The sequence below is a fragment of the Stylophora pistillata genome, chromosome 10 (assembly GCF_964205215.1).
Source record: "Stylophora pistillata chromosome 10, jaStyPist1.2, whole genome shotgun sequence".
In the NCBI taxonomy this organism is placed as follows: Eukaryota; Metazoa; Cnidaria; class Anthozoa; order Scleractinia; family Pocilloporidae; genus Stylophora; species Stylophora pistillata.
Window position 1 is genome coordinate 11,396,912 of NC_142528.1, and position 18,996 is coordinate 11,415,907.

Sequence of the window (18,996 nt, forward strand, 5' to 3'; positions counted from 1 at the left end):
GCCTTACATACCGTAGTGGTTGCCTAAAACTGCCATGGCGAACTGTTTCAGAACGTAAAATGAATCTTTCTCAACAAATTCTCGCATTGGATGCTCGATACAATGCGTATCGGGTTCCAAACAACCCTTCATACCGTAAGTATTATTTAGCAGTAACAAGGCATTTAGTACACGAGCTGTTTTAGATTGGTTGCTGAAAAGGTGGACGTCAGAACTGATGACTTAAAACAGTTGATTGAAGCATACATATGTATGCCTATTTGTTGTAGGTACCTTGTACATAAGGAGGAGAAATCAGCTACTGCGGGAAAACGCCAAAAAAGAAGTGAGGAACTCAGCTTTAGTCACAATTTTTTAAATCATTGTTGGCAAAGAGGGAACGTCAAATGCAAAGAGTAATTACATAGCCTTGAAATGGCCTTTAGCATCCACTTCCTGTGAGCTTCCGCTTTTCCAGAGAACACCAAATTCATTCCCGTGACTGGAATCACTTACCCTAGGGAATCGAATTAATTACTACAAACCAGTCCTTATTAGCAGCCATAGAGGCCTTGTACTTTACTTCGCATTTCACTGTTAATGAAATCAATATGAATTTATACGAGAGCGATCTTCGCAAGAATGGACACTACAAGCATTAGTGAAAATAAGGCCTGAAAAAAATTCAGGCGTGTACAGGATTTGAACCTATGAACTCTTCACTAAAGGTGCAGTGCTTTACCAACTGAGATGACTAGCAAACTAAGGGAGCTGGTCATTTTGTTGGTTTTTAATAAATCTGTGAAATGTGAGCCAAAAGTGAGAGCTGTCTTTGAAGTAAGGAACACAATGTAAGAAGAAGTGAAATACTAGGCCTGGAAAAAATTCTGTACAAGATTTGCCCCTATAACCACTATTGTTATCATTCCAAATACCACCCTTCCCCCAAACACACACACACACCCTCTCCATGTGGTGCATATTTCCCCCCCACCCCAGCCTTCTGAGATACAAACAATACACAAATGTAAAATGTCTAATTCCTGCCCACTTCTCTCCCCAGAACTGTATGAGCACTTACTGGTAATTATGTTCAGTGCACATTTCCTTATTTTCTTTGATATTTTAAGGATATAAAGCAATGTTGTTGCTATGGTTGTCATGCAGAAATTGGACCATTCTTCCCGCAGACAGTATCTTTCCCTGCGAAGACAACTGTTGTCAAAAAGATATGGTCCATCTGAGTCATCACTTTCAAGGTTAGAACTTTGCCTAATGGCAGTCTCCAAAGTTACAAGTTATATTTAATTTAGTAATTAAATATTGAATATGAGTTTAATTGGAAATAATTTTCTGAAACTCTTTGATCAGCTTTTACTTAATTGTACCCTGAAGTAACCCTGCTTTTTTTTTCTTTTCATTTTGTAGAAGTAGAAGTGCAAGCACCTACAGCAAACTGAGTTCCTTTGAGGTTTGTTTGATGACTAGATTTACAATAAAGGACTTGTTAATTGAAGACAAGTTCAAATTGTGTTAAATTCTGGACATTTCTGTGTAATCCTATAGCTGTGTGCAAATTATCATGTTTCTATAAATTGAAATTATAGATTTCCAGATCAAGTCTATATATGTTCTGAGATTATCACCATGTGTAATATCTTATAGGCTAGCTGCTCTAAAGGCATATAAAGAAGTAGGAAAAGGCTTTAACATGACACGATGGAAACTGTGCACACTGTAAGAACCTCTGGTTGTCCCTTACAAATCCTTATAAGAGGTTTCTAATGATTTATAAGGGATAATGGGAGGTACTTACAGTGCCTATGGTTTCTGTCCCATCATGAGTTCAATAAGCTTTTTGCAATTTGTCAGTCAGAGGCTTTTTAACAAATGGTAAACACCACAGCGTACACTATTGAGTTATGGATGCGCGCAGGAGGTTGCTAAGCACGAAAGAAGCGTAAGAGTCGCTCGAGGTGATAGCCGAGAGTGACTCTAGCTTCTTGAGTGCTTAGCAAACCTCCCAAGTGCATCCATAACTCAATAGTGTATGCTGTGGTGTTTACCATTTGTTTTATAACATAACATTGATACATTGTAGCTAAAGAGTTCCCTTTTATTTAACAAATCTTACGTGACCAGAAAAAACAAGCGCACGTGGAAAAATAGTCTTTGCATTTGCTCACATCAGCAGTGTACACCCATGGGCAAATGGGGGACGCTAAATTGACCAATCAGAGCGCGGGCTTTACTTTGGTTATGTTATAATTTAAATTGTTGCCCTTTTCTAGCACCAATGGTCCTTTGGTGCATACATGTGTAAATTATGCAGGTGTCACTATATAGGCAAAATTATTATTTCTTAAAATTTAAAACAATTAAGTGCTTCTTAAATACTCTTCCAGGCAAGTTTTGATTCCTTGCACATTGATCCATCTGAAGGGGGGCATTCACCTGGCAAGCCTTCGCATCGCCGTTACCACAGTGCAGGCTCCTTTAAGTTCTTACCTCAAGCTGATATTCCAGAATCACCTCCAAGGGGTGTGGTACCCACTCGTAAGGCAGAAGCCAGCAGGTACATTTCCTAAACCCATAGTTTAATTTCAGTAGTTTTACTTGTTCCTAACAGGTTTATATCCTCAAATATGTCCTTGTGCAGTTAGCATTTTCACTTTGATCTTCTAGGCGGATGGCAGGGAACACAAGTTTGGGAGAGAATTATGCCTTTGCTGGGATGTATCACATCTTTGATCAGCATGCAGAAAGTGGTTAGATTTAATGCCTCTAAAATACCATCTTGAATTTGAACTGACAGCCCTGGATTTCTCTGTAACTGGAATTTACATTTTGTTGGACTTTTGTTCTTAGGAGTACAAATTTTGTTCACATGATTATGAATTTAGCTTTGTCACTTCTTGGTTATGTTACATTGGGTTTACTGATTGTTTTGATTTTTCTTTCTAATTTCCTCCTAAATTAATCCAATAAATTCTGACCGAGAGATCTTGTATTGTTGTTGGGTCACAGACACTCCATAATTCTAATTCGAACATAGCTGGGCTGTGGATTATATCTTTGCTATGTTGTGGTGCTTTTCTGCACAATCTTGGCTTGTATCTTTAATTGTAACAAAAAAGTGATGCTTCCAGACCTCTGGCAACTGATTGATTCCAATTTCTAGGAATGCAAACCAACCAATATCTCAATCTGTATAAGAAAAATGTTTTCAAGGTTCATTTTTTAATAAAATACGGTATAATTTGTTTATTTATAGTCACGGCAATCAAATTTGCCAATGATGACAAGTATCGCTTGGCATGTAGTTCTGCTGATGGGACGCTGTCTGTCTGTGCTCTTGTTCCGTCCCCTCCTTCTGTTACTTGTACACTGAGAGGGCACACAGCACCTGTAACAGGTAATTATTACACGACTCAGGCTGTCAGAGGGCCAATAACTAAAATCAACCGATCAAATTGCTCTATTGCCGGTCAATATTCTCTCAGTATTGGACCGGGCACTGTCCCGGATGGTCCCGAATGATACCGCACTTGTGTCCCTTTGAACTTCAGTTGTATAATAAATCTCTTATTAACCAAGCTTGCTCGGGACCGTACTGGAAGAATATCGGCCCTCGGTCTTTTTTGTATGGACCTCGCTGCACTTGGTCCGTACTAGCTGTCAAGACCTCGGGCCGGTCTTCTCCCAGTATGGCCCTCATGCTTGGTTAATAAGATATCTGTAAAAGCTAATTCAAAAGTTGATAACCATTTGGCAACTGGACAATGTCAACTTCCATGGCTGATAAATTGAAAAATCAACCCTAGCTGTACATGTAGCTTGAACTTTGAGGAAAGTTCAAGGTAGCTTGGTTTGCACTTACTGGCCTTGTGAATAGTTCTCACCCCAGCCACCACAGTGCATAGATAATATGCATTTATCTTACCTTAAGTAGCAATTGCTCGATTTCTGGTTGAAAGGGTAAAGTCGAAGACCTGGGCAGGTCTTGTGTTCTACTCCTATGCAGAAAATTTTAAATGGTCGCTGTGCCTTTCTCCCTTAGGGGTATGCATGATTACAGACTCTGCCTATACTGTCAGGGAAAACTTGCAAAGTGCTTGGGGGTAACCAACAAAATAAATCAAATTCCACATCATGTTTCTCAAACTTTTCATTTTGAGGTGTCTTCCTGAAGATCCATAACATGATTGCTTCAGCAAAATACACATTTGGCAAGACAGATCTTGAACTCCAGTGACAGTCTGCCTGTTTTTGCAGGCCTCTGACAACATATCTGTTTTTTCTTTAGACTTTGATTGGTCAATAACCAATGACTTTATACTCTCTGCATCTTTGGATGGTACAGCAAGGGTGTGGAATCCTGCTTCTGGGCAGTGTCCGCGAGTTGTGAATGACAGTCATTCCTGTGGTTTGACAGCTTGCAGATTTCAACCTGTGAATAACAACATGCTTCTTGTATCCTCTTAAAAGAATTAACTGAATCTAAAGGATGCATTAATTAAGAAAAATTTATCAATATGCAATTGGCCAATGGGCAAGGGCTCAACTTGAGTGCTACAGAAGAAATCAATGCCCTATGGTAATGATTAGTCAATAATTGTAAATAGGGCTTAACCAGGGTTGTGGTCTAGCAATGCCCAGTGGTCCCTGGCATCTAACTTTTGCTCTTGGGTGACTCAGGAATCTTAGGTTTTTCATAAAAAGCATATATATGCTGGGTACCATGGATTTCACAGCTTCAGAGCACTGGGCTCCCTTTAATTTTTCTTAGAGCACAGCCTTGTTAACCTTTAATGTTTATTCTCTATATACTATTATCTTTACGTTCCCTCTGCTACTTACAGGGAGAGTCTGTTTAACAATCCAGGAGTTCTTTAGTTGGTGATCATTTTCTTTTCTCTCATGACTTTTAAATACCGGTAATGTTTTATACCTTATCCTTACCCTAGTCCCTGAGAGTGATGAGCATCTAAATTCTCCTGACAGTATCACCCCTGAATCAAACATTAAGGTCAGGAGAATAAAGGAAATGATCACCAACTTAAGAAGCTCTTGATTCTTTAACAAATTCACCTTGTCAGGACCTTAGGAAATGTATAGAGTACAGTATGGAGAATATGATGTAAGGAGTGAAGGTGTTGTCTGATCATCCGGGTGAGTGTAGTACTGAGAAGGACTGTTGTCAGGGCTACACTCACCTGGATGATCAGACTACACCTTCACATGTTACCCCTGGGTTCAAGCCATTTACTGCATGATATAAGGATGTAAACGGTTACAGAGGTAATCTAGGTTATAGGCTTAAGGCCAAAGGGAACCCCTTGGTGCCTAATCAGAGTCAACCAAAGTAACACCTAGATCACTGTAGAAGAGAGGTTTTGCACAGCAGTCATGTTGGATGGCAGGAACAATGAAAATATTTTTGCATGAGAAAGAAATTTTTTTCCCATGGGTAAAATAATCTATTGTTCCTGCCATCCAACATGGCTGCTGTGCAAAACCTCTATTGTATCATACTGTTAATCCTTAATCCGTAACAAAGACCGGAAATCAGAAGGGTCACCTCAGTGTTTTTAATATGTCCACTGGCAAAGGTTTCAAGGTACAGTGCACAGCATATATTAATTTTATGTTTTCACAGACTTTCTCTTTACTAGTAGGAGAAGAAAAAACGTATTGTTAGAGCTCCTCTGCTTCTAAGTATCTGATTTTGATTCATTAACTTTTGATGGTTGCCTCTAAGAATGGAAAGACCTCTGAGTTGACATATGATCATGTCAGAAAGCTGTGTATAGCTGCAACATATACAATTACATGATACACCATAATAGTATTGTCGCGTTACAGGCATAGGACAGCACAGGACGTCCACGTCGTGTTAGGTGAATGACTGGTCTTGGATTAGTTTGGTAAAGGTCTTGATATAGTTGTTGGACTAATGAGTGTGGGGTGAAAAGTATGCAGCCAAATTCGCATCCCTTGAGAGTGGAGAATTAATGTACCTCACTCAGTGAAACATAAAAAGTTTGTTATAGGTCTGATAGGACTAGTAAGTTGTATTTTTATGTCTTCTTCTCCTAGGGCGGCAGTGCTAAAGTTTCAGCTGGGGTTAAGTCTGTCGAGTTTGACTCATCTGGTGTTCTTGTCTGGGTGGGAGATGAAAAGGTATATGAACTACTCTGTCATCGATTAGACGCCATTTTATTTTGTACTTTTTCTTTTGGATGACATGGTGGCCTCATTTTGATGCTCCTACTTCCAGAACTTTGGGCGTGTTTCAAAGCCAACACAAAAGACGTTTCCAGAGGATAAGCGTGTAAATGGGTGAATTAGATTGAAAAGGTCGCGTTTTTCTGGATTAGCATCTGATCAATTAATAGAGTGAGGCGATTTTTACAGCCTATTCCCAAAACGTGACCAGGACAATTATATGGAATCCCAGATAAGTTTTAAGTAAAAGTTGCCAGATAGTGATAGACAATGCACGTCGTGAGGTATCGTAGATCAAATGCTCTCTGGCTTCCCGTTAATCTCTATCGTCTCAACTTATTTGAATTTTTTTATTTGATATATTTACATTTTAGGGGAGCATACACGCGTTCTGTTTTGATGTGGCCTCTGGGCGACTTCATAAAGCCAAGCGGTGAGTTATAAAAGAGATTTTATTTAAGTTAGCATATAGGTTATGAGATTCGTTTTGTTTTGAGATGTTTTTGATTTATATAGTAGATAACTTAGGCTATATTTGAATTATATTGTATATTGTAGATATTTTATATTATATATTTTTATATTTTATATTGTAATTAGGTAGCGCTTCGGACAATTATTGGATTTTAGCGCTATATAAATAAAATTATTATTATTATTATTATTAAAAGAGATTTCCTCCCAGATCTATCCATTTGCTATCTGCATACCAGCCATAAGTGCAGTAATTTTGAAAAACAAAGTAAACAAAGCACAGCAAGACCCCGCTGAAATAAGTCTCCGTGTCTCTCTTACAGAATGTCTATAGCAGAGGGTAGTCCTGTGACTTCAATCTCATATCGCAGCTGGATGAATCGTGAGGCTAGGGACCCTGTGCTACTTGTCAATGTGGCCATAAATTTACTTTGCCTCTATGGGTAAGATTTGCAAAAACACTGATATTCAAATACACCTCATGGTAACATGAAACCACAGGATGATATTGACAAGACATGAAACACTTCAATAGTGCATTTTATAGTTGTGTGCTTGGTTGCCAAGCCTTTGAATGGGAGTGAGGCTAGGGTTGACCTTGATATGATACAAACCTTGCTGCCTTTCAAATGTAAATCACTTTGTTATCATGCTAAGTAGATGCAGGTCTCTATCACAACAAGGTCACCTTCAGCCTCACTCTGAATCAAAGGCTTGGCAACTAAGTACCCAACTGTAAAATGGCCTATTGTTTTGCTTGCATCGTCGCAATGGTTGAAAAAGTGAATAAGCTAGCTACGCAACTAAAATCTGTCGACAGCGCCAAGGACCTAGGGGTCACAATAAACTACGATCTATCTTGGGGTAAACACGTTTCCTACATAGTAAACAAGGCGAACAAAGTGTTGGGTATAATTAGGCGATCACTTGGAAACGATAATCGCTATGCGTTTTCCTGCCTCTTTAAGTCGTTAGTAAGACCTATACGCGAATACGCTGTCCCCGTCTGGAGCCCCTACCAAAAAAAGGATAACGAGTCCTTGGAGAAAGTCCAAAGAAGGGCATCTCGGTTGGCATTAAAGCAAAAACGCGGAGAAATGAGCTATGAAGACCGCTGCCGCCTACTGAATTGGCAAACTTTGGAGAAACGAAGAGAGTTTTTATCTCTGATCCAGTGCTACAAGATAGTTCTGGAAATAGATAGTCTTCATTTTTCGGACTTTTTTGAACTTACTAAATGTAATCGAACTAGAGCCAATCACGATTATAAGCTCTACGTAAAAATAGCTATCGTAAATTGCTACAAATTTTCTTTTTTTGTACGGATCGTTAATATGTGGAATAATTTGCCTAAAGATATTGTACACGCAGGATCATTGACTTTATTTCGTAACAGACTAAAGATTTACATGAATATTGATTGAGATGATGGTAAACAGTTTTTAATTATCTGTATATAATGTTTTGATCTTTTTATTCGGGGAATCTTTTATATAGGGTTAACCTCTAGAATATCCCCTTTCGAGAGATACTTTTACAATTTTATTTTCCTTTCTCTTGAATAAAGTATTGTATTGTATTGTATTGTATTGTATTGAGGAGATGCGACAGTACTCCGGACACCTATTTTGGGATAATACCTCTGTTAGGAGAAAGCACACGTTAATAAGCTTATTTCCTTCATTTTTTCCTTATCAGCGTTGTGGACGATATGGGTGGCCTTAAGTTAAAAAAGTCATTCGCCGTCGAACATAAGGCTCGTCATGTAAGGAGCTCATTTTGTCCTCTGATGTCTTTCAGACAAGGCGCTTGTGTAGGTATGTATAACTTCGATCATTCGACAAGCTGAGGATGATTTTGTGTACATTAGAATAAGAAAGATGGTACATTTGAGGTCGGCCGTTTAGTAAAGCAAAGTTTTACAGAAAGGTTTTAAACATTTGCTCATTCACGGTCTGCAATCGACAATCTTAATCCTGATTTTGTTGCCGAAGCCGAATATTCCACAGGTGCACGTCATTGAAATATACTGGTAAGAATTTTCTTCTGATGGCCTTCTCGTTGGTTTAATAACCTTCCTTTCTCAAGATCAAAGGATCAGTTCTCCAAACTGACTGCCAGTGTTTTCTTACAATATTGGACTTGAGAATTTGATGTTAAATAAAACACAGAGTCCTACTGTAGTGGACTGAAGATTTATTACAATCTCATTATTGTTTGATCTCTACCTAGTGAGTGCCAGCGAAGACATGGCAGTTTATTTCTTCGATGTTGAGCGCGCCGAAAAGCCTTGTGTGAATAAACTGTTAGGTCACTCGGCACCAGTCCTTGATGTCTGTTGGAACTATGATGAGAGTCTGCTGGCATCCTGTGATACTGAGGTAGGAGAATGACGAGAACATCCCCAGCGGTAGGGGGAGGGGAAACAGGGGGGGGGGGGCTGGTGAGGTAGCAATTTATTCTACCATAGGCACCGGTGCATCGAAATATTTGCTTTTCTTTCAGTACGTGCAGGGTGATTGAAGCAGTCTTGCAGGCATTTTTAGTTCTTTTCATAATATACCTTATTACAAATTCCTACTTGAACTTTGTGTGACAATGCGTTTAGTTTGCGACTTGTTTAAGGAACTCTACATTTGGTTACGGTAGAAGTTGATTCATATGTTAAGCCGGTTAGTAAACCATCAATAAGTGATGAGCTTTTCTAAATGTAATTATTTCTCTAATTTTCTGTCTTCCAAAGGGAACTGTGATAGTGTGGAAGCGAGAGCAGCGGGAAAAGCACCTCCCGTGAAACACTAATGGAAAATGTTGGTGGGAAAAAGCTATTAATACTTAAAACAATGAATTGTAAAATTATTGATATCAGTTTTAGATAGGAAAATATCTACATGTGATTGATTTAGGATAGTTTGTTGTAATGATTAACTAAGACAACGGATTCTGCTACTTTAATTTGTCGTGCAAGGTTAATCGGTCATATATTAAACTCTCTAGAAACCTTTTTTATACTTTGTGGTCGATTCTATATGTGAATTTTTCTGACCACTGTTTGTTGTTATCGCTTCTTAATTTAGTCCTTTGATTCTCGTCTTATATACCCCGCATGTAATAGGTCCTTCAAGTTGGGCGTATTATAACCATAAAAGTCATAACTTTTTCTTCAAACTTCGCAAACTTCTTTTGCTTTTCGCCGCAAAACGTTTCATAAGGGGAGAAAAATACAAAACAGTCATATCTTGTACCTAGAAACAATCCAGTACTAGTTTTGGGCTCTTTTGCGTATAAATACGATAATTGCCGGTATGTACGTGATATATTCATTTGCATTATTTACGAGTTAGCTGTGATGGAGTTGATTTTTTTCTTTGTTGGAGTAATTGTGAAGAATCTTTAAGGATTTGAGGAATTTCAAAACGCGATTGCTTTCAAGATGTTTAAGAACTTGTCCCGTCATTCGATTTTGAGAGAAAAAAAGAAAATTCCTAAACCTGTGGTAATTTTCAATCGTCAATTCAAGCTTGTTCAATGTTCGCTCATATAGAAATTTGACGGTCATCATTCAAAGATCATATGACTGGCTTCCAAAGGGGAAAAATGAATTAAAAGCAACGCCAGAAAAGAAAAAGAAAAGGTGTCTTTTTATTTTACCAAGGTTAACGACAAAGTCTGTAGAGCGGAGTAAAAACTGTGTTTTAAAGAACATTTTCATTGTCCGTTGATTGCATTCATTTTAATTAAAACCTTTATTCTTTTCCCATGTATCTCATGTTCACCCCCAACCATATCCCATCATGTGCTAAAAGGATGTTTTAACTAATTTTCTTGATTTCTTAAAAAACAACTTTTTAGTATTCAGTGTTCTCCTTTTTTTACCACTTTCAGTACATGTACCTCTCATCACTTCCTAAAATCGCTTGGAATTGTTGAAAGTTCAACAGTTCAAGGGATTGCTTCACCAGTTTGAAAATGTCTTTTACTTGTCGTGCTTGAAATAGTACGCGTAGAACAATGAGCGCGCAATATGCAGCTAAAAGGAAAACATAATGCGTATAATACTTTGTTAGAAAAGGTTGGTTCTATTCTTTAGTCCTCCACAATAATTGATTCACCGTGTAGTTCCTACTGTATCTGTGTACCGTTTATAAAAATTTCATGAGAAGACAGCAGATACTAGGCATTAGCTTTCCCACGGAAGCTTATAACTGTTGAAACTTGCGTGAGTGCCGCTCAGTCTCTGGTGAAGATGTTAGGAGAGAGACACGAAAACACTGCAGTATGAGTACAAAGTGGCGACAGTTCGCATCAAATACAACAGTGCACGGTCTCCGCTATGTGTACGAAAGCCCTTCCAGAGTTATCCGCAGTGTGTGGTTGATTCTACTGTTAATATCAATAGCGTGTTATCTGTTCTTTGCACAACAGAGTATAGCCCGCTACTTTTCCCGTCCAATAAACGTCGAATACACTGAGGTTGTTCCGGAAAGTGGAAACCTAATTTTCCCTGCCATAACAATTTGTAATTTAAACCGTTTCGTCAAAAGGAAAATCTACACGCCTGACGACGAGAAAGACTTCCACAAATTGGGTCTAAATCTCCCTTCTTGCGCAGCCGTAAAGAAGGTCATCACAAACATGACTTGCGGACAAGCCTTACTGTGTGCCTACGAAAGGTACGGAGGAGAGGTTGTAGAGAACTGCAACAAAACCAAGCATCGAATTGTTGATGTTCTGAACAGCACTAAGGAGCCAATATTCGACCCGGAAAAGTTCTTGGGAGCTTACGGTCATGAATTTGAAGAAATGTTTACGTACTACTGTACCTTTGCAACGAAGGAGGTGTGTAAGTCATCAGATTTTTTTCCTAATTTGATCCAAGGTGGCCGCTGCTTCACCTTTAATTCTGGGGAAAACGGAACAATAGTCCGTAACACAAGTATCGAAGGATCTTCTGGCGGCCTTGCTGTCGTTTTGGACGTTCAAATGGATGAAGTTACTATCAGTGAATTTTCTCGAGGGTTGAGAGTGATTATTCACGAGCAAGGAGAGTATTTAAGCATGGACACTCATGGTTTCAACGTTTTTCCTGGTTCGCATGCTTTGGTCCGTATGACCTCCGTACATGTAAGTTTTTAATTTAAAGTATTTACTTTCTTTCCTCGAACAATACTTTTGATTCACAGGCGTGACTCTGTGATTTGATCGGAGATTTTTTCTGTTGAACAAGTCATTTTGTAGGTTGGATTGCGAGATTTGAAGTGGTCTGGAAATTGCTAGGAAAAGACTGAAATTTCAAAAGGAAAATTTATAAAAATAAAAAAGTTGTCAGATTTCATGTAGCCCGTGTTAGTACCAAGTCGAAGTGTGAGCTCTCTATATAAATGCAACAACAAACAGTGAACAAACACCAGTAAAAAACTAACACAATAAAATGAAGCTAAAGCTGAGTCTTGTCTTTTCCTGTCTTCTATTTGGCAGGGACACCGTCTCAAATCGCCATACAAATCCAACTGCACAGAGCGAGTACTTCCTGGAATACCACACTACAGTAGCGAGGCCTGCATCACACAGTGTTTTGCCAACAAGACTGTGGAAATATGCGGATGTAGGCTGGCTGGAGTACCACGTAAGTTGAACGGAACAAGTCACTAAATGCAAACATGCAAAATAATGCCCTTGAATTAGCGAGTTCATCACTACAGTACCATAATGATGATGAAACAAATAAAATTTGTTATAATATTAAATCATTTGCTTTCCTGTGATTTCTGTTCAACATACACAGTTGCTTTAAAGGCCCCAGTCTGCACGTTTCAACACCAGTACTGTTTGGACAAGACAAGAGGTTTGTGTCGGTTTTTTCTTTTTTTTGTTTTTTTTTAACAGCTATGCTAGTCTGTGCTACAAACCCTCAAAACAAAAGGTTACTTTTGGAGTTACTTATCACTGCTCTTTTTTTCACGGGTTGGTGGGTCGTAACTGTCCCCAAAAGCAGGTTTGTGCAAGAAGCCTAGCATTCCCTGTTAGTTAAGTGGTGATATTAGGTGTGAAAAAATATCGATATTAGTAAACAGATAAATTTATTAACATTTAGTTAATGGAAAGGAAAACAAAAGCAAAAGTGTCAGGGTCATAATTCAAGTCTTTGAATAATTGCAATTGTGCATGGTTGAGATTGACTGTATAGCTATATGCGCAAGTATATACTTCTTATAAATAAAATAAGAAAGATGGTAAGTTTTGAGCTCGGTAAAGAAATAGAGAAAGATGTTTTCGTCATGTCACGCGCGTGGGACAACGAAAAATTCTGAGTCCCCATGACGTTCGACTCCTCTCTTCCTGAGTTATACCAAAAGGAGCATTCGCCCGAAGGATGCTGATTAATAAATGTAAATCAATTGTATTTGTTTGAGTGTTCGTCCATTTGCCTGTATGATTTATTTCATTGCTTCTTACTCATATCATACGGTTTGTTACACCCACCCAGAGTCATTCAATCCGTATCATTGTTTCTGCGGGTTGCCTTGCCAAGCAGTTGGTTACAGGTTCCAAGTGTCTAACTCTGAATTCCCGGATCAAGGTGCTGCAAAAATACTTCATGAACGATATGGCTTTAACAAAAGCATGGAATATCAGAGGTGACTATGTGTAAATAGCAGGAAAAATAGAAGTTCGGCCATATTTCCGATTATTCAAATTAACAAAGTGACACATTCAAATTGGCTACAACCATCCTATATCCAACAAGCGCAAGTGAAGTGACTTTTGTTAAAAATAAAACCGATAGAAACATCTCAAAATATGCTAAACACATCCCCAAAATGCTCTGCTTATAAGGTACGCCTGCGATATTTAGAGTCCATGGTGTATTAGCTTAGTCAGACACAGTTTCCAGTTTTTCCCGAAATTCAAGAACTTCGATCAATCACGGATAGTTTTAAGTAGACCATTTTATGAATCGACACTTTTTGGACTTATGTTCATTGTCACATAGATAAAACTAATTTGTTTTTATTTCTTTTGGTACTGTTGCTGTTATTTTCAAAATTGTTGCTTTCCAAATCCGCAAATTAAGCACTCGGTTTGAACCAGTCAAAGTATTTGAGAAGTCAAGGCCAATAAATATCCGTTAATGTTATAATATGGAAATTATTTTTACAGGGGGACATAATATTAGGGAAATGTTCTAATGAGCTTTCCATTTTTAAATCCTCGAAAAATCGTACACCTTTTATTTAAAGAAACTTTCTTAAGATGCCTAAGAAAGAGCTGACAATTAATTAGTTTTTGCACTGTGTTCTCTAAAAAGTTTAAAAAGAAAAAGCAGAAATCTAGCCGTAATTTTTTTCACGTGGTCTTCCTCTGACTTACAGGAGAAACCTGGTTTTCCTTCAAATTGGGTTCCAGTACCAGGGGTATACAGTCGTGAAGGAAAGAGCAAGTTATGGGATTGAGAGCCTCTTAGGTTTGAAAATTTTGTGCTAAAAATAATTGGATTGACTTTATTAAATAAAAAAAATAAATAAATAGTCTTTATTTCACTGATAAAATACATATCAAGTTTTAGATATAAAGTGTAATGGGCTAAAATATGTATTAATTACTTACAGCTAAGTTATGCTTAAAACCAAGTCTATTAATGAAAGAATTTTTAAAACGCTCAGTATTGCAAAGTATTGTTGGGAAAATTAATCTGTTGGGTTATTGGAATCTAACGGACGTGTCTCCCTTAACTACTTTTCTCTTCTAGCCTTTTAGATTATTATTTTTTTCAGTGTAAGACTGGCAGATGGAGCACGGAGACGAGTGCAAAGCTTCTTAACAAGAGTTTCTAGTTCCGATTCTTTTAGCTTTCGCTTTTCTGCAGGACAGCCAGCTTATTAGAATACATTGTAGTAAACTTTATTTGAAGAGATTACCTCGAGACAGTGATAAAATTGATTACCCTGCAGCCCAATTTTTTGAGCCTTTGAGAAATTTTCCGATGCTGATAAGACCAGACTGACTAGATAACTCACTGGTCTGTTTTTTATATATTTTTTCCATTTCATTTTTAAATTTTGAAAGTTTTTCTATATTATTGTTATCACCATCATCAGCATTATGGTCACTATTGTCATCATCATTATCAATATTGTTATTATTATTATTATTATTATTATTATTATTATTATTATGGTAAACTTACAGGTAAAAGAATTCATTGCATATATCAACATCATGCGGGCACAGCCTAGGCAATTTAGACTAGGATATAAAATATATATGTACACGTTGTAAGTTTAAATAAATCTAAAATAATGAAAAGTAACAAAAAATACACACCTGAATGAGATAAATATATCTTATTAGACGTTTTGTTGTGTAGTATCCGTGATTATTATCCAACTACACTTCGTAGAGTACAAATAACGCCATAGACGAGTACAAATATCACGCGGTATTTGTACTCTAGAGTACCGGTTAAACAGGTTTTCACGCATCGCGCAAGCGAAGAGTTGAATTGTAGTTACGAAAAAAAAAAATGGCGGACAATTTGAATCATATTTCCGACGACGAAGAGTCAGAATGGCTGGCAAATATGCTTCCAAGTTTATTAGATGAATCCAACGAAGAAAAACGGCTAGACGACCTGGAAATTTCTTCATTATTGAAGAAAATAGAAACAGCAACACGACAACGCGCCAATTCCGTTCCGCTTCGCATACTTCTGTCACGCACTCCCCGTAAATAAATATCCGCGAAATTCGCCCGCAGTGAAATAACAGTTTGGCTCTTAAAAATACTCAGCGATACTACACAACAAAACGTCTAATAAGTTATATGTATTTTTGCGAGTTGTGCCGTATTTTGACGAGCCCGTAGGGCGGGTCAAAGTACAAATAACGAGTTAAAATACTCAGCGATAACACACAACAAAACGTCTAATAAGTTATTTATTATCCAACACGCCAAACTGTTATTTCAGTGTGGACGAATTTCGCGGATATTTATTTACGGGGAGTGCGTGACAGAAGTATTCGAAGCGGAACGGAACTAGCGCGTTGTCGTGTTACTGTTTCTGTTTTCTTCAATAAATGAAGAAATTTCCAGGTCGTCTAGCTGTTTTTCTTCCTTCGATTCATGTAATCAACTTGGATGTATATTTGCCAGCCATCCTGACTATTCGTCGTCGGAAATATGATTCAAATTGTCCGCCATTTTTTTTTTCGTAGCTACAATTCAACTCTTCGCTTGCGCGATGCGAGAAAACCTGTTTAACCGGTACTCTAGAGTACAAATACCGCGTGATATTTGTACTTGTCTATGGAGTTATTTGTACTCTACGAAGTGTAGTTGGATAATAAATATATCTTATTAGACGTTTTGTTTTGTAGTATCGCTGAGTATTTTTACGAGTTGTGCCGTATTTTGACGAGCCCGTAGGGCGAGTCGAAATACAAATAACGAGTAAAAATACTCAGCGATACTACACAACGAAACGTCTAATAAGTTATTTATTGTCCAACACGCCAAAGTTTGGCGAAACTGTTGTTTTAGCGGGAGAATTTCGCGGATATTTATTTACGGGGAATGCGTGACAAAAGTATGCGAAGCGGAACGGAATTGGCGCGTTGTTGTGTTGCTGTTTCTATTTTCTTCATAAAATGAAGAAATTTTCTGGTCGTCAAGCTGTTTTTCTTTGTTCGATTCAGCTAATAAACTTGGATCTATATTTGCCAGCCATTTTGACTCTTCGTCGTCGGAAATATGATTCAAATTGTCCGCCACTTTTTTTTTTCGTAACTACAATCCAATTCTTTGCTTGCGCGATGCAAGAAAACCTGTTTAACCGGTACTCTACAATAGACGAGTACAAATACCGCGTGATATTTGTACTCGTCTATGGCGTTATTTGTACTCGTCTAACTCTAGTTGGATAATAAATGTACTTATTATTATCATTAAGATAAATGTACTTATTATTTTTAAGGTAAATGTACTTCTTCTTATTGTTATAATTATAATTATTATTTATTTATTTTTGTCGTTAGTAACTCACGACCTCTCAAACTTTTCCTAAACACGAGAAGAGCAGAAAGAAAACCAACCAACAAACAATATAATTTGAATATATCAACAAAGTTGAAATGGTAAATTGGCTACCGTTACGATTATAAAAGCTGACGTTTCGAGCGTTAGCCCTTCGTCGGAGCGAATAGAGGAATTGTGGGTTGTGTATGCTTTTTAAGGCAGAAAATGGAGCTTCGTTATTGGTGGGAACATGGCAACGAGAAAAACACGAATAAATTAGTGGAGTAAAAAGCGCTCGTTGATACATGTGGGATTTAGACTTCCAGTTTGAAAGATGAGCTTTTGTTCAAGAGTTTTACGGCTTTCCGTGCTACCTAAGTGTAAGGAAAGACCGCAGATTGCCATATGTTGCTTAGAATGATTAGGTAAATTAAAATGTCTAGCGACTGGTTTCGATGTGTCCTTGTCATTCCTCTCCACGTCGCGAAGGTGTTCTCGGAAACGGTCACCTAGTCTTCTGCCTGTTTCACCGATGTAAATCTTTTTGCAATAAGTGCAAGTTATACAATAGATTACAAAACAATTGTCAGGAAAAGTACTGTGAAGGTAACATCTGGCGAAACTCGGTGATTAACGTTACTTTTCGTTCTCTTTCTGTACTAGGTGATCTTGGAGGCAACATGGGACTATTTTTGGGCTGCAGCATATTGACATTGTTTGAGTTTGGAGACTTGTTGTGGAAAATCTTGAAGTTCAAAGAGAATCAAGTTCAAAAAATAGACTCTCTAGGAAGGGCCAAATCTGGAACAGAATAAAAAGAGAATGTTTTGACCAAGAATTTCATATAGCGTAGTTACTATTTTAAAGCACTTCATGATACAAGCACTTTGAAAGTGGTTTCCTTGTCATTTGGCCGTCTCAGTGATTGTTGTATGTTTGAAGATTATTTTCTAATGATTACTCGAATGTATTATTCACACAGATGAATTCGAAAAGTCTTACACCATAATTTTTGTCTGTAGTAAGGCTTTTGTCTCAGTCACAAGGGACTAAGATCCAAAATATCACGGCCGGTTAGCACAAACAGAATACAGCGATTACTTAATTCAGTCCAGACCCATGTTCGTGCCATAAACTTTTGTATACCACAAGGGTATAATCGTTGTATTCTACTGGTGGTAAGCTATGTCAACGTGGTTGTGCATGCGCTGATTGTGAAAGGTTCCTTACGCACTGTATGATGTGTAGATTGCGGCTTTATGGAAAAAAAAAAAAGAAAAAACGAAATAAGCTCACTGAAGTCATAAGGAAACTCTTTGACAACCATCTTAAATAAAACGCATGCATCTAAATCCTCCTAATACAAAAGCACACATCAGCAAAGTTTGGCAGCTTTGTCGTTGACATGTCATTCAGCCAAAACTGTGGTGGGATTTCACCCCTAAGTATTAAAATAGATTCCCTGCAGCGGGAAAAACAACCAAACGGGTGGTTCATTTGAGAATTTAATGGTTGAGGTCCATACTCTAAATAATTTTTATTTGCAGATCGGAAATAAATAGTAGACACCATTAGCAGGCGCGTAGCGTCCTCTACGCATATACGCACATGCGTACTTGAAGTGACCAGAAAAATTTTAAAACAATGTTGTGTTTGCGCCAAGTTTGTTCAAAATAAGGGCAAGACGCTTTGTTCTTTGCTTGTATTCACACAACTATTTCAAACAAGAAATAAAGAACGCAGTATTTTTCGCTCAGTTTACTTAAGTTTCTAGATCATATGTACTTGTGCGTACTTGAAAAAATGACCACGCTACGTGCCTGATTAGACAATATTAAGCCTTTCTCTTATAACCCTAGTAAGTGACCGTATAGTTACAATTTAAACCCCTCGTATTAGCAATGGCGTTTTAATCATTATGAGACACAAACAGAATATTGATGAAAAAGGGTCATCACCTGCACGCAATAAATTTGTCCATTGAACTCAAAATTGTAATTTAGATTTAAGCCTCGGGTTGGTCATTCAGTCTGTAGTGATTAGACCTTTGCATTGTCAGCTTGAATGTCAAACTTATTAGTGAGAGGAGGTCTTTCCTTCGGGAAACAATGGTGTGAATTCTGTCTTGGTGAATATTTCAAGTAACAAATTAAAGAAAGCTGGCACACACATTTCATCAGCCCTTTGTCCTCTCAATCTGCTTTATTCAAAACTCAACTGATATTGCCGGAAATGAAAAAAGGAGTATAATTCCATTTCTAACTGTCAAGTCATTATTTTCGTGAAAGGTATAATTTGCAA

General features: G+C 37.8%; 2 protein-coding genes across 4 annotated transcripts; both read left to right on the forward strand.

The window, feature by feature from the left end:
- Positions 1–7: 7 nt before the first annotated feature.
- Positions 8–9,692, forward strand: LOC111321655 (WD repeat-containing protein 13). Of its 2 annotated transcripts, XM_088737268.1 has the most exons (15): positions 8–135; positions 270–325; positions 1,147–1,238; positions 1,408–1,450; positions 2,385–2,554; positions 2,665–2,747; positions 3,254–3,394; positions 4,286–4,452; positions 5,540–5,599; positions 6,079–6,162; positions 6,582–6,640; positions 7,005–7,124; positions 8,380–8,498; positions 8,914–9,062; positions 9,425–9,692. In XM_088737268.1, the coding sequence occupies exons 1-15, from the start codon at positions 60–62 to the stop codon at positions 9,473–9,475; spliced, it is 1,470 nt and encodes a 489-aa protein (XP_088593394.1). In that variant the 5' UTR covers positions 8–59; the 3' UTR covers positions 9,476–9,692. The 2 variants fall into 2 exon arrangements, with proteins under 2 accessions (XP_088593394.1, XP_088593395.1); XM_088737269.1 differs by lacking the exon at positions 270–325 and having other exon boundaries at positions 23–135.
- Positions 9,693–9,836: 144 nt separating this feature from the next.
- LOC148721798 (acid-sensing ion channel 2-like) lies at positions 9,837–18,007 on the forward strand. Of its 2 annotated transcripts, XM_088737270.1 has the most exons (6): positions 9,837–11,805; positions 12,160–12,307; positions 12,467–12,526; positions 13,169–13,319; positions 14,055–14,146; positions 17,359–18,007. In XM_088737270.1, the coding sequence occupies exons 1-6, from the start codon at positions 10,960–10,962 to the stop codon at positions 17,508–17,510; spliced, it is 1,449 nt and encodes a 482-aa protein (XP_088593396.1). In that variant the 5' UTR covers positions 9,837–10,959; the 3' UTR covers positions 17,511–18,007. The 2 variants fall into 2 exon arrangements, with proteins under 2 accessions (XP_088593396.1, XP_088593397.1); XM_088737271.1 differs by lacking the exon at positions 14,055–14,146 and having other exon boundaries at positions 17,359–17,533.
- The last annotated feature ends 989 nt before the right edge of the window (positions 18,008–18,996 follow it).

What these genes read in the sequence shown, in the direction of transcription:
- LOC148721798 (XM_088737270.1), top strand. Translation starts at nt 10,960, where the DNA reads ATGAGTACAAAGTGGCGACAGTTCGCATCAAATACAACAGTGCACGGT. An exon ending in TAGGCTGGCTGGAGTACCAC is followed by an intron (nt 12,308 to 12,466) that starts GTAAGTTGAACG and finishes CAACATACACAG; the next exon opens with TTGCTTTAAAGGCCCCAGTC. An exon ending in CTGTTTGGACAAGACAAGAG is followed by an intron (nt 12,527 to 13,168) that starts GTTTGTGTCGGT and finishes ACACCCACCCAG; the next exon opens with AGTCATTCAATCCGTATCAT.
- LOC111321655 (XM_088737268.1), top strand. Translation starts at nt 60, where the DNA reads ATGAATCTTTCTCAACAAATTCTCGCATTGGATGCTCGATACAATGCG. An exon ending in TGATCAGCATGCAGAAAGTG is followed by an intron (nt 2,748 to 3,253) that starts GTTAGATTTAAT and finishes GTTTATTTATAG; the next exon opens with TCACGGCAATCAAATTTGCC. An exon ending in CAGACAAGGCGCTTGTGTAG is followed by an intron (nt 8,499 to 8,913) that starts GTATGTATAACT and finishes ATCTCTACCTAG; the next exon opens with TGAGTGCCAGCGAAGACATG.